The following is a 12,362-nucleotide window of genomic DNA, read 5'->3' on the forward strand; positions in this document are numbered from 1 at the left end:
GCTCCGTGAGGGGCGGCCGCGGCAGGCTTCGGGCTGGGCTCCGTGAGGAGCTCCATGGTGGGCTCCGGGCTGGGTTTCGTGGGGGGCTCTGTGCTGGGCTCCGTGAGGGTTGGTCGCCGCGGGCTCCGTGGACGCTGCGGTGGGTGCGGGCTCGGCTCCGCCCGGCACGGCTCGGCCACCCCAGTGAAGCGCGTGTGGGGGGCAGCACGGCGGGGATCTGGGCAGATGTTTAAGTTATATTTCTTCAGTATAAGTTACTTAGACCGCGCACAATAACGCATATAAAGCCTCGTTAGTACTTGTCCAAAACCTTTTAGAGAAACACTAAGAGAAGTACAAAAATGAACACTGACCGCTGCAGTACTTGCTGGTTTATTTCAAGCCGAAACGCGCACTTCAGATTTGGCCCCTGTAACGCTGGGTGAAGACAGCAGGGTGCTGCCGAAATCCAGCACTGAGGACAAGCATGCCATGCAGAGCACAGGGACTGTGTAACCTGACAAAGATGAGGTAAGGGGGGTGTTAACATTGAGGCACTTCTAGATACGGCATTTTAGTATCAGTAATTTATCTAATTTCTACCTGTCTAAAGTATAACAGAACATGTCTGTGGATTTTTAGTCATTAACTTTTAATAAAATAATGCCAACTTAATGTTCTCATTATCTATTAGTTATATATTTTAAACTATATAGAAGAATGACCTGTCAAATATATTGAAGCCCAGCGTTTTCTGTAACCTAATACATCCCTGCAGAAGAACAGGGTAGATGAGGAAGTGCTGCTGGCTCTGCTGAGAGCTCTGCTGGAAAGAGAGAAGTCAGTCTGGAATGCCTGTCATTGTAAAGGTATTTACAGGTATTTACTACCCTCGGGACCACGGCAGGGCAGCCCACAACATGTTTTTGTCCTATAAAATCCACACAGTTCAAGACAACAATTAAAAAAATGGAAGCAACATTCCCTATGAACTGTTTTTGCTGAGGTATCTGCTCTTCACATTAAGAATTCTTTTTTTGGAAAGTCGGTGCAATGGTGTTCCTCTACTGAAGAACAAAATGTTTCTCCCATATGCTTGAAAGCAAGAAGCTGGAAATGTTACATCATTTGTAAGGCAAATTCTGGTAGCACTTGGGAGGGAAAATGATGGCCTACCTCATGGCATGAAAACAGGAATAGACAGTAAAAACTCTTCAAACCTTTACTGTTTTGTGGCCTCCTCCGATACCCATCTGTGCCAGGCAATTAGATTAGATAAAAAAGCCCAATAAGAAATTGGGATGAAGATGTAGATTCAAGCTGTACATTTTTGATGCTGTGACACCTATTACCTCATGGAGACATTAGAGCATTTTGTAGGTGATGGAGTTCAAAGACTGAAACACACTGACAGTCTCTGAAACAGCAAAGATCTAATTTTTGTAATGAGAAAGAAGCTGACCAGTCTGTACTGGTATCTTTGAGCTGAAATATGAACACCCTGTGAGCTCACATTACTGAAAGTCCTGGCAGTGCATGGAGTGCCACATCACCACAGGAAAATGCCTCCAAGCTGCTTTTATACAGCCCAAAGCAACTCAACCATTTTCTAAACGCAGCTCTTGGACTGAGGAATGTTGCAGGACTTGTCTCCATACCTGGCAGAGAGAAATGTCTGTCTGTCTTGTCCTGTGGTGTACCCCAGCCTATGGAAAGAACAGGACTGGACAGAAGGACGCTGCAGAACACGCTCTGTAACACCAGAGGTGCAGTGAGTGCCAGTGAGTGCCAGTCTGGCACTCTGCACTCTGTGTGGTTTGCAGGCACACAGGAACTCATCTGGCAAAAGCAGAATTGCATCTGAGGAAGCAAGTTTCACATGCAACTTGTTTTGTGGGACATACAGCTGCTTGACTTAAAACTGAAGTCTCCAAACCTCCAGGAATTTACTATTCATGCTGACCACAAAGGGACAGGTTCTTCTCTGGGATACTCAAACCCTGAGAGGGTAACGGGGTCTCTATGGCCCAATACCTGAAGCAGCCACAAGTCTATTGAGTTTGCTGTTCAACTCTTCTCCTGTTCTGAGATCTTGAAGATTCAAGTATGTTAAAACTTGTCTCAAACTTGAAATTAAAAGCTACTTCATTATATTAGAGAGAGAAATTACTTTGGAACACATTGAAGGCTGTCTGATGATGTTGCAGTATTTAACCTTTTGACACAGCTTACTTCCATTTTTAGAACTTTGTGAGAAGACTGATGCACCATCTTTCTTTCATTAAAAGAAGCTTATAGTCTAGAGAAGAAATTACATTAAAGGCTATGCAGTAAGCTACACTTCTCTTGCTTAGTGTATGATTTTTAACCTAACTTTTAAGGATGCCCAAATAACTTTATTTTCCTAACTGTGGTACAAAGATGCCATTTCTGCCTCATTTTGGTCATACCACAGTTCACTAGACAGTTTGATAGCTGCCATCATTTCTGCACCCAATCAATACCCATGCTCTGTTTTAAACATTTCCCAAAGCTTTTTCCATTCCCTTTCCACTGCTGCTTTTTAGATCACAGTATAAAAGTGTGATTTTAGAAGTCCCAACAACACCCAAACCCTCAGACAGTCAGAAGCTGCGATTGCTGCTCGCTCATTGGAATCCCCATGGAGATGGGGAAATACTCCTTATAGGGGACAGTGATTCTGGGCCTTGTGATGTAGCCATGTGTGGTAAGAAATGCAATACAGAACAAGAAACAGAGCTTGGAATATTAGCTGACTCTTCTGCTGAATCTTCCAGGTAGGTGTCATAGCCTGCTTTGTTCTGTTTCCAGGTCACATCTCACAGTAACCATTTTGGAAATACACCTTTCATGGGGGCACTGGCATTGTGCCAGGGTCAAACCATGACACGAGCTGTCATTCATTGTCCAAAAAGCTAACCAGGGAACTCTAGATGGATACTGGTACTTTCATGTGACACAACCTGCTTGGAAGTCTGGCAACACTCAGCACACACTCAGGTGGTGCCAGACAGTCTCAGGAAACACCCTCTGCCTTTAAAGAACAAAGACCTTCTCAAGCATAACTGTAATTAGTAACCCTGTACTAATTATAGTTCTTTCAAGTCTGAAAAAAGCACAGAGAATGTTGTAAAATAAAATGTAATACTTTACTTTTCTGTATCTATTTTATCAGTCTGATAAATTATCTACAAATGCATAAAACTTAAGCAACACTGTCCAATGCATTCAGAATGGTCCCAAACTCAATTACAAGTAAAGCACATTAAAGATTTACTGTACAGTAAACAAATGGGTGAAAAACTGTAATTTATTGAAACTCATAACTCAAAAAATATAAGATGCTGTAGTGTACAATATGTTACACAAAGCACCCTGGGGTGCACATTCAAGTCAAGTAATAACTCCATCGCCCCCCAAACCCTGGTACCCCAGTACTTGTTCCATATACAATCATGCACATTTACTCAAGAGGAAGCCCCCAGTATTCTGATGTGTTAAATAGCACCAAAATCAGCATTGTTCATTGAAAAAAATGGGGAGCTAAATTAACTTGGCCATTACTTTTGACAGATATTATACATTCATGGAATTAAACAGTCAAAACTAACCTAAAAAGTGTGTACTGTAACAATTACTGTTCTAATTTGAAGTTCTCCCCGTACAGCAGTAGTGGAGGCTATCTGCTCTAAGCAAAGCTACTTATGTACTTCCTACACACAGCTCATCTGCCTTTTTTGTTGGAAATAAATCTATGAGAGGTGTGGAAAACTTGGATCTTTCAAGAACTACGACTGGTCGTAAGTAATGCAGCTGTTTTAAGGCAAGGTCTCCACAGTCCGTTAGGGCCTTGTCCAAGATTGCCCTCAGGTTTTCTAAAGAAGGGGCAGATGAGGACTCTGACAGCAAGGGCTGGATCTCTGTTAGCTGCCCAGGATTATTTGGGGTTATGATTACATTTTCATCACTTACAAAGTTGTTTACTGGTGTATCCCCTTGACTGTCTCCCTCTTTTTGCAACGTCTCATCTACTGGCAACTGCTCAGGAGACTCCCATTCTACGACCTCATCACAATCATCATCATCATCATCATCTTTTCCCTCACTTTCCTGAATAAATTTTAAAAATGAAGACTCAAACCCCATTGGTTTATATGTCTTTAAATCAAATGGTTTGGACACAGGAGGCTTTTGAAATTTGTCTTTTGTAGCACAAAGAACATTTCTTTTTGCATTCTGATTAACCGCACTATGTTGACATCCTTCTGGGTCTTTCTCTCTTGGCAACTCTAACTGTAAACTGGGCAAAGAAGAGCTATTCTCTCTTTCACTGCTTTCAGAAAGATCTTCAGTTTTACACACAGCTGTCTCCCTGGTGTTAGGCTCTTCAAAACAGGTGCTCTTTGAACTGTGGTTGTATTTTAAAGTGCCTGAATACACAAAGGCACTGGCATCACAACTCGCACTACTCGGCGAACGTTGTTTTTGGTCATCGTTACTCGCATCAGGAGGATCACATGCAGGGTTTGGAACAAGGGGTTTGTCACTTTCCTGCACAGGCTCAGAATTAGCCGATTGATCCTCATTAACTTCTACACCTTTTTTATCCAAGTCTGAAGCTGTGTCAGAGCAAGACTGCTTTTCAATCATGATGCCACATTTGACACAAAGGACGAGTTTCTGAAGGCGCTGCTCGATGTACATGTTGGTCATCTGGTGCGTGCGCTTGTAGTGCCTCACGATGCTGCTTTCCAGTTTGACCACAGACAGGCAGCCCTGCACCATGCACGGGTACTGCGTCTGGTTAGACTTCTCTTTGCACATTTGTAGGGCTTCCTCTTTTGTTTTGAAACTCAGCAAATGCTTTTCCCTGCTTCTGTTAATTCTTTTAGCTTTTTCTTTTAATTGTTTCCCATTCTGCTTGCTTGTGCCAAAGCTGTCTTTCAAACAATTTTGCTCACTTTTATCTCTGTCATCATCTTCCTCCTCTTTCTGATTTCCAAAGAGACTATCATAATATTCACTGTGTCTGAAATATACATGTTGAGAATAGTGACTGTAATTTGTGAAAATTCGATTGCAGCCATTAAGGTCACAATGGATTTCAAAATCTTTGTTTAATTTTTCTTCATTGGCATGTTCTTCTATTAGGTGTTGTTTAAGCTTATTAAATGTATAAAATACAGCATGGCAGTGTGCTTGGTTACAAGCAAATCTGGCAGACTCAGCTTCAGAAAGCAGTTTTTGATCCTCTAAGATTTCATTGTGGAAGTCACTACAATGTTTAGCAAGAGCTTTAGAACACAGAAAACGCTTACCACACTCTTTGTGTTTGCATGCAAATATTTTTTTACATTTGACAAGTTCCCTTTTTGTTCTTGCTTTGTCTTTTTCTAAGCAGAGCTGCTCCTTGTTATACTGGTGAACAGTTCTGTAATGGCGAATCAAACCTTTCTGGTTTGTGAATGCTGAGTTGCAGCTTTTATGTATACAATGAAACGGTTTGTGGTACTTATGCAATATGTAACATAAGTTTCCTTTAGCAACTGTTCTTTTGCTTCCTCTTCCCTGTCTTGCTTCCAGTTCTTCCCTATGACTGTCCAGAGAGGTTATGTTAGATGTTTTTCTTGTTACATCATTGTCTGTCTCTTCATTGGACTCCAAATCAGTCTCAGAACAGCAGTCTTCCTTTTTTGGGTGACACAGCTGTTCGGAGTCCGAATGTCCAGAGAACCCAACGCTGTTTGCACAGGCAGGCACTGGAGCAGTGCTATTCTTATGCATGTCCTCTGTACACAAACCTACATGATCAAATTTTTCACTAGGACATGCCTTGTGAGCCACCCTCTGACAGCCAATTTGATGTTTGTTTCTATAGTGAATCCGAAGATGTGTTTTTCTTGTAAATGATCTTTGGCAAATATGACACTTAAACGGTGAATACCGATGCTGGAACATATTGAGCTGAAGAACCATTTCCTTTGAATAGTTATGCTTTTTAACATAATGCATTAAGAGAGCTTCTCTGGTCACAAACTCACATGTACATCCGTGACATTCACAGAAAAATGGTTTAGCTGCCAGTTGAGTAAGGTACTGGCTGGGTAAATTATCTTCTTGCTCTTGAAGGTGAAATTTTGAGGTAGCTTCATCAACTGACTCAGGGCACTTGGCATCCCTAGATGAATAGCCCAGAAAAGATTTTTGTCTGGAAGAATTCTGAATGTTATTTTTTAAGCTTAGATGTTTCAAGCCTAACATTAGTTCCAACATGTTATCTTCAATATCTAGTTCTTTAGAGCTGTCATAAAAAGATGTTTCTGGGGAAGAAGGACAAGTTTCTTCCCTCAGGCCACTGCTTCCTTTAGAATCTACAGCACAACACACGCTTTCTGGAGAGTCAGCATTTGTATCAGAATTATGACCTAACTCTGGACTCATATCTGTAGGGGATTTACTGTCCTGAGCATCACTCAACAGATCGAGAAAGTATTTAGTTTTCATTTCCATATTTCTTTTACCTTTAAAGTTGTATGGATGGACCCTTCGAAGGTGCTTTTGCATACTTCTGGAATTTTTGTGGGTGGAACAGCAGCCTTCAAAACCACAGGAAAGATTTTTTTCATCAAAGCAAACTGCCACATTGGAGCACTGTTGTTTCATATTTGCTGGATGGAAGACTCCTTCCTGGGACACGACAAAACCTGGAACTGACTGGTTGTGAGCCACTGCTCCAAGCAGCTGTGGAGATGTCTGACCTTGGCTTGCTGCAGCATCTGCCGTGTGCTTCCCACAATGCAGGCTGCAATTACTTTCACTGTTGAGATCTTCACTGTCAGAGAGAGATTCTTCCTTCACCTGTGGAATTTCCTGAGAGCCTGAGGGATCCAAGTTATCATTCAGATTGGAATTTTCAGATTGTTCAAGCAGCTGAGACTCTGGAAGATAACTGGATTTTTCTTCTGAAACCAACCCTTCAAGATTCAGCGTTTGCTTCCCTTCCCCATTTGACACTTTAATATCATGTGCTGCAAGGTGATTCTGAAATTCAGTCTTTGAATAATAAAACTTTTTGCAACCAAAATAATTACAAGTGTATGACGCATCCCTGAAGTGCTGCGCCTCGTGATGGTAAAGCTGCCCCAAGTCACTGAAAACAATATTACAGCCGTTTAGCTCACACTTATAGCGAAGATCGTCGTGGGTCTGTTTGTGGTTGAGCAGCTCGTTGACCGAGCCGAACCTGGCGTAGCAGTCCATGGACACACACATGTAGGGCTGGGGCCCGCAGTGCACGCGCTCGTGCTCCCGCAGGTGGAAGGAGGTCATGAAGTGCCGGCGGCAGAACGCGCACTTCTCCCTCCTGTTCTTCATGTCCAGGTAGTGTTTTGCATTCTCGTCGTTGTTTTGATGTTCAGCTTTCAGATGGACACTTAAGTACTTAAACTGTTTAAATACTCTAGAACAATCTGTCCCAGGACAGGGGTAGATGTCTCTGTCTTGCAGCTGGCAATTTTCCAGCTGGCTGAATGTGACATATTCCTCTGTGTCATCCTCAAAGCTTTCAGGGAGCTGTGCCTGGTGTGACCTTTCTGGAAACACTGGGGGTGGGCTGCTGGAAGCTGTTGCCTTTTGTGGTGATCTCTCTTTTTTCAGAATTATTTTCTTTTTAGGTCTGTGTGTTCTGCTAGGTGGCATTTTAACATGTTCCATTACATGTGGTACAAAAAATTCCTTTCTCTTGAACTTTTTTGTGCAAACAGGACATGTATAAATACCATCTTCCATGTGCATCTTAGAATGATGCAGTATTCTGGCCTCTATACACTCCCTTTTGCAGAGCACACAAAAAAACTTGTATTGAAGCCATCTCTGGTATCTTTCTGAAGAACCAATTGGTTTTTTTACTCTTGCTTTTTCCTTAGGGTGGCTCATCGTGTCTTTCCCATCATAATATTTGTGTTCTTTTGTCTCATCATAGTCACTGAAGAAAGTTTCTAACATGTCAGTTTCATTGAGTGACATATGGCAGCCTGCATCATCCTCGGAATCAGAAGCTACCTTCCCTAACAGTTTAAGACAATGCCTCTTCAAAGTCTTCCAGTCCCAAAATTCAGGGTCAAATGGCCAATATGCTTTCAAAGCTAACAGCAGTTCACAGCGGAGTGAATTTGGAACCAGTGCGTTTTCTTCATCAAATTTTTGGTCTGGCTGCATATAGAGCTCTTCCAAGGCATTAAATCCACTCAAAGTTGGCTCAAGTAAGAATTCTGTGAGCTGACAGGCTCTTCTAACTTCAAGGTCTTCTGGTAAAAGGCAAGCAATTGTTTTGCACACTGATGTCTTCATTTCATCGCTTCCGTTGGACCTGATCTGAAGGGCTCTCACACACAACAACACAGACACAGCGAGTCCTGCTTCCTCTGCCTGTTGAAAGAAAACAGAAGATTTTTATTAGTATGTTCTTAGGGATAATCAGAAACTATGAATAATGAAATAAGCTATATTTTTTTTCAGTTCAATAGAATTATTAAGAAAACAATAAATTAATGTAGACAGCTCTAGCTGTGCCCAAAGACTCAGGACTGTTACTTACTTCAGATTGTATGACTCTTATCAAGAAAAATAGATGCTGTAGTGTCTTGGCAATGATGCCAAACTGACGGCATCTCTCCAAAAAGGAATCTAAGGAAGGATCTATTCTTCTCTGCAGTTTGCTCCAGAAAAGTGTCAGTTCCCTGCGAAGAGTTGAAAGCAGAATGTAACAACATTGCAGATACACACAATCTGTGCAGTCACAGTGTGTCAGTTCAGAGCTGATGCCAAGAAAAATGTATGTGTTATTCAAGGACAGCACACACTTCAATTAGGTCCTGATCTCCAAGTGACACTGAAGAGAACTGCTCCTGTGCCCCACTCCAGCCCCAGATCAAACCCCAGTGTATCCCCTGACCCTTACAGGGGAAAGACACTGGCACCGGGATTCATCTCACTTACTGCACACATCTATAGCTGCAGACTTCCTTTCTAGACAAAAAAACCCCCAGTCCCACACTTCCAGAGTCTTTACCTCTCATGCAGAAATTTAAAATGGGTAAGATGAATCATAACAAAGTTGCCACTTCTCTTCCAATAAGCAAGCAGCTGTACAAGGACTGCTAGGTACACTACTAGAACTTCAACTGATACACCTCTGCAATGTCAGCATTGCCATTAGACACAAGACTTCATTCTCCCATCTCATCCCCAGGGAAGGCACCTGGAACTTGAGAATTCTTGGGGTTACAGAAATTATAAAAATATAAAAAGGCTCTTGGAGGGGAAGTGGAGAGAAGCAACAGGGTGTTGCTTCTGCTCATTCCTAATACTGACATCTCTCTGGAACAGGTCCAAAAAATGCACCAGACTTTCATGGGGCCAAGTATTCCCAAGGGAAGAACAGACTGACAACAAACTCTGTGGAAGCACAAAGCCAGGGGTTTAATAGCAACCCTGAGAGCACTGACCCAGCACCACTGACACATCTGTTACCCCACAGAAGTGTTCATGCCAATAGTGTGAGTGCTATTTCAGTTTTATATTGCTTAAACATTACTTTTCTCTAACTGCTCTATCAGCATAGCAACTTGTGACAAAATAAGTAATTCTCTAGGAAGAGCTTCAGTCTGATGCACTTCTCAAGTACAGGGTAAATCCACCTTCTCTACATATTTTTGTACTATATTCACTCAATTCTAGCTAGTGAGGAACAGTTAGCAGGAGCAGCTTGTACTTACCAAGAGCAATACACATTTGCTGTTTGAAGCTGATGGGTAAGATATGTTGTACAAAGAATAAATGCAGTATTTTCTTGTCCCTCAGATTCCAGATTACATATGATGTCTAGTACCTCTTTGCAATCCACCTTTGCAATCTTAAAGAAAATTAAAAAGAAAAGTCACTTTATTCACAGTACATTTACAAAAGAAATGCACATTTACTGTACCAAAGTCTCACAAACAAAACATTGTCTCCCATACCCCGAGATCATGCCACACCTTTCAGCTACAAAATGGTATGAGAAGTTCACCTGTTAGTTCTGAGCCCTTCTCAGTATTCGTTTTCTTTGGGACAACCTTCCACTTTGGGCAGCTTAGCTAAAGATTTGCATGCAGGCAACCATCTACCTAAAACTTCCCATTCCGTCTCTCTGCACTTACAGGGATTCCTGTGTTACCTTTGAAAATTAGAAGCCAGGTCCAAAAAGATCAAGAGCTGTGAACAAGCCAGGCTCTTGCTCTCTTCATCCCTAGGTGCTCACTCTGAACAACCACATTTCAAAACATGATGATAGAAACAGAAGCGTTTAGAGTAGTGTGCTGATTTTGGCTGGGGTAGAGTTAATTTTCTTCCTCGTGGCTTTGGGATTTCTGCTGGACACAGGGTTGATGACACAGAGGTGTTTTTGTCATTGCTGAGCAGCACTCACACAGAGCAAAGGAAGCTGGGAGTGCACAGGAGGCTGGAAGGAGACACAGCCAGGCCAGGTGGCCCCAGCTGACCAAAGGGATATTCCAGACCATGACATGCTCACTCCATACAGCAAGGGAAGGAGGAGGAAGGGGAGCATGTTGAGAGCTGGCATTTGTCTTCTCAAGCCTCCGTTATGCACAATTGTGCCTTGTTCTTCTGGAGGTGCCTGCTCGTGGGTAGAACTGAATTAATTCCTGGTTTTGCTTTGCTTTTGTGCATGGCTTTTGCTTCACCTTTTATATTGTCTTTACCTCTACCTGCAAGTTTTCTCACTTTTACCCTTCCACTTCTGCCCCTGGTACCACTGGTAGGGGAGTTGAGCAAGCAGCTATGAGGGGATTGGGTCTAGCTAGGGTTAACCACGACAAGGAGACAAATCCCAAGGAAGTTCTGCAATGTCTACTTAAAGAAGAACATATCTGTGTATCAAACCAGGGTGTCAGCTTGGATATAAGCCACAAAGTAATTATGAAGAGCATTTACTAAGACAACACTAGATTTTAATACATTTTTCCACTGGATCTATTCAGCTTCACAGAACAGACTGTGTTCTAGCAATATGTACTTTAAACAGCTGTTGATATTATAAACATTTCAAACTTCTTGCTCATCATGAAAAACAATGACAGAGAACAAACAACAGGAAGTTAAACTGATTTTTGCAGACATCTCATTCAGCAGGAAGAGCAGAAGCAGGGATATTAACCCAGTTTCCCATTCAGGCTTGACATGAGTTCATTCAGCAATGCCAGCACTTTCCAGGGTCCACTGACTTTTGGTGCTCAACTTGAGACCCAGAACTGACCTCTTGCAGCAGACATTTCCAGAGCAAGGCCTTGCTGATGTGTCAGTTTTGCATTTGATAAAGTAAAATACAGCAGATTTTGGGGGGGAAGGAAGGAAGTATTAAAAAGGGACTATAGGTTACTAACCTCCTTAATGGAGTCTTCATTAGGCAGCATTGAACACACACATGTGATGTAGGCTTGGCGAAAAGATGAAACATTTGCAATTTCTGGAGAATCTGCACACAGTTTTGACAAGAAGGTGGCTTGGGGGATGCAGTTTGACTTCATCAAATGTTTTATTCGCATCTGCAGAAAGGAAGGCCCTTCTCGTGTAATCAATTTATTAGCTAGGAAAAGAAAAAATCCTTTGAGAACAGACCAATTTACAGGTGACACCTAAATGAAATTGTCTCACTGCATTTACACTTCTTCACCAATGTGTGCAGTGAATGTGTTTTTAGGAAACTCTAGGCATGGTGACAAGTGACAGCAATGGACTCTTCTCCCAAACGCAGCAGGAAGAGAATGTTGGGCTACAGAAAACAGACCCCACACAGCCACCCCCCACCATGGCCCCCAAAAGGCAGCACCATTAAAGATGTATGTCCTTGAGCAATGGCTAAAGGACACTGATCACACCAGACAGATACCAGCAGTTTAACTGAGGCTCAGAATCATCACCTTGCAACTGCAGCTTTATATTCCAAAAATAAAAAAATATTTTAAGTCATTCATTACATGCTTTTCAACTGGAAAATTTTCCACCCAAGCTGTTAAAACTCCATGTAATGCCAAAATATGTAAAATGAAGTTGAGGGTAAAAATATTATCTTTGTGAACTTTTGAAAAATTGTGCTAAAGACATTCTAGGCTTATGCTCTTAAACAAGCAAATATTACTAATCACGATGAGACTTGATGAACAAATTCAATAATAAAAATTCAGATTATTTTTGTAAATAGCAAGCAAAATTTATTTATTTGGATTAAATACCTCACAGATTTAGTTCCGTGCTCTTCCCAGGTGTTTATCACAAAAACAGAATTCAGTTGGAAGGGACCT

At 41.9% G+C, this 12,362-nt stretch overlaps 1 protein-coding gene across 2 annotated transcripts in view; it reads right to left on the reverse strand.

Annotated features, from left to right (window-relative positions):
• Nucleotides 1–3,125: 3,125 nt before the first annotated feature.
• Nucleotides 3,126–12,362, reverse strand: part of RLF (RLF zinc finger) — a 37,289-nt gene continuing 28,052 nt past the window's right edge. Inside the window, exons 5-8 of one of the 2 annotated variants that reach the window (XM_064398471.1) lie at nt 11,445–11,647; nt 9,777–9,913; nt 8,597–8,738; nt 3,126–8,427 (exon numbers count right to left, since the gene is read on the reverse strand). In XM_064398471.1, coding sequence (XP_064254541.1) covers nt 3,703–8,427; nt 8,597–8,738; nt 9,777–9,913; nt 11,445–11,647 — 5,207 coding nt within the window. In that variant the 3' untranslated portion in view covers nt 3,126–3,702. The remainder of the gene's footprint in view (nt 8,428–8,596; nt 8,739–9,776; nt 9,914–11,444; nt 11,648–12,362) is intronic. The other variant, XM_064398472.1, reaches the window with a different exon arrangement.

The sequence above is a fragment of the Passer domesticus genome, chromosome 24 (assembly GCF_036417665.1).
Source record: "Passer domesticus isolate bPasDom1 chromosome 24, bPasDom1.hap1, whole genome shotgun sequence".
NCBI lineage: Eukaryota > Metazoa > Chordata > Aves > Passeriformes > Passeridae > Passer > Passer domesticus.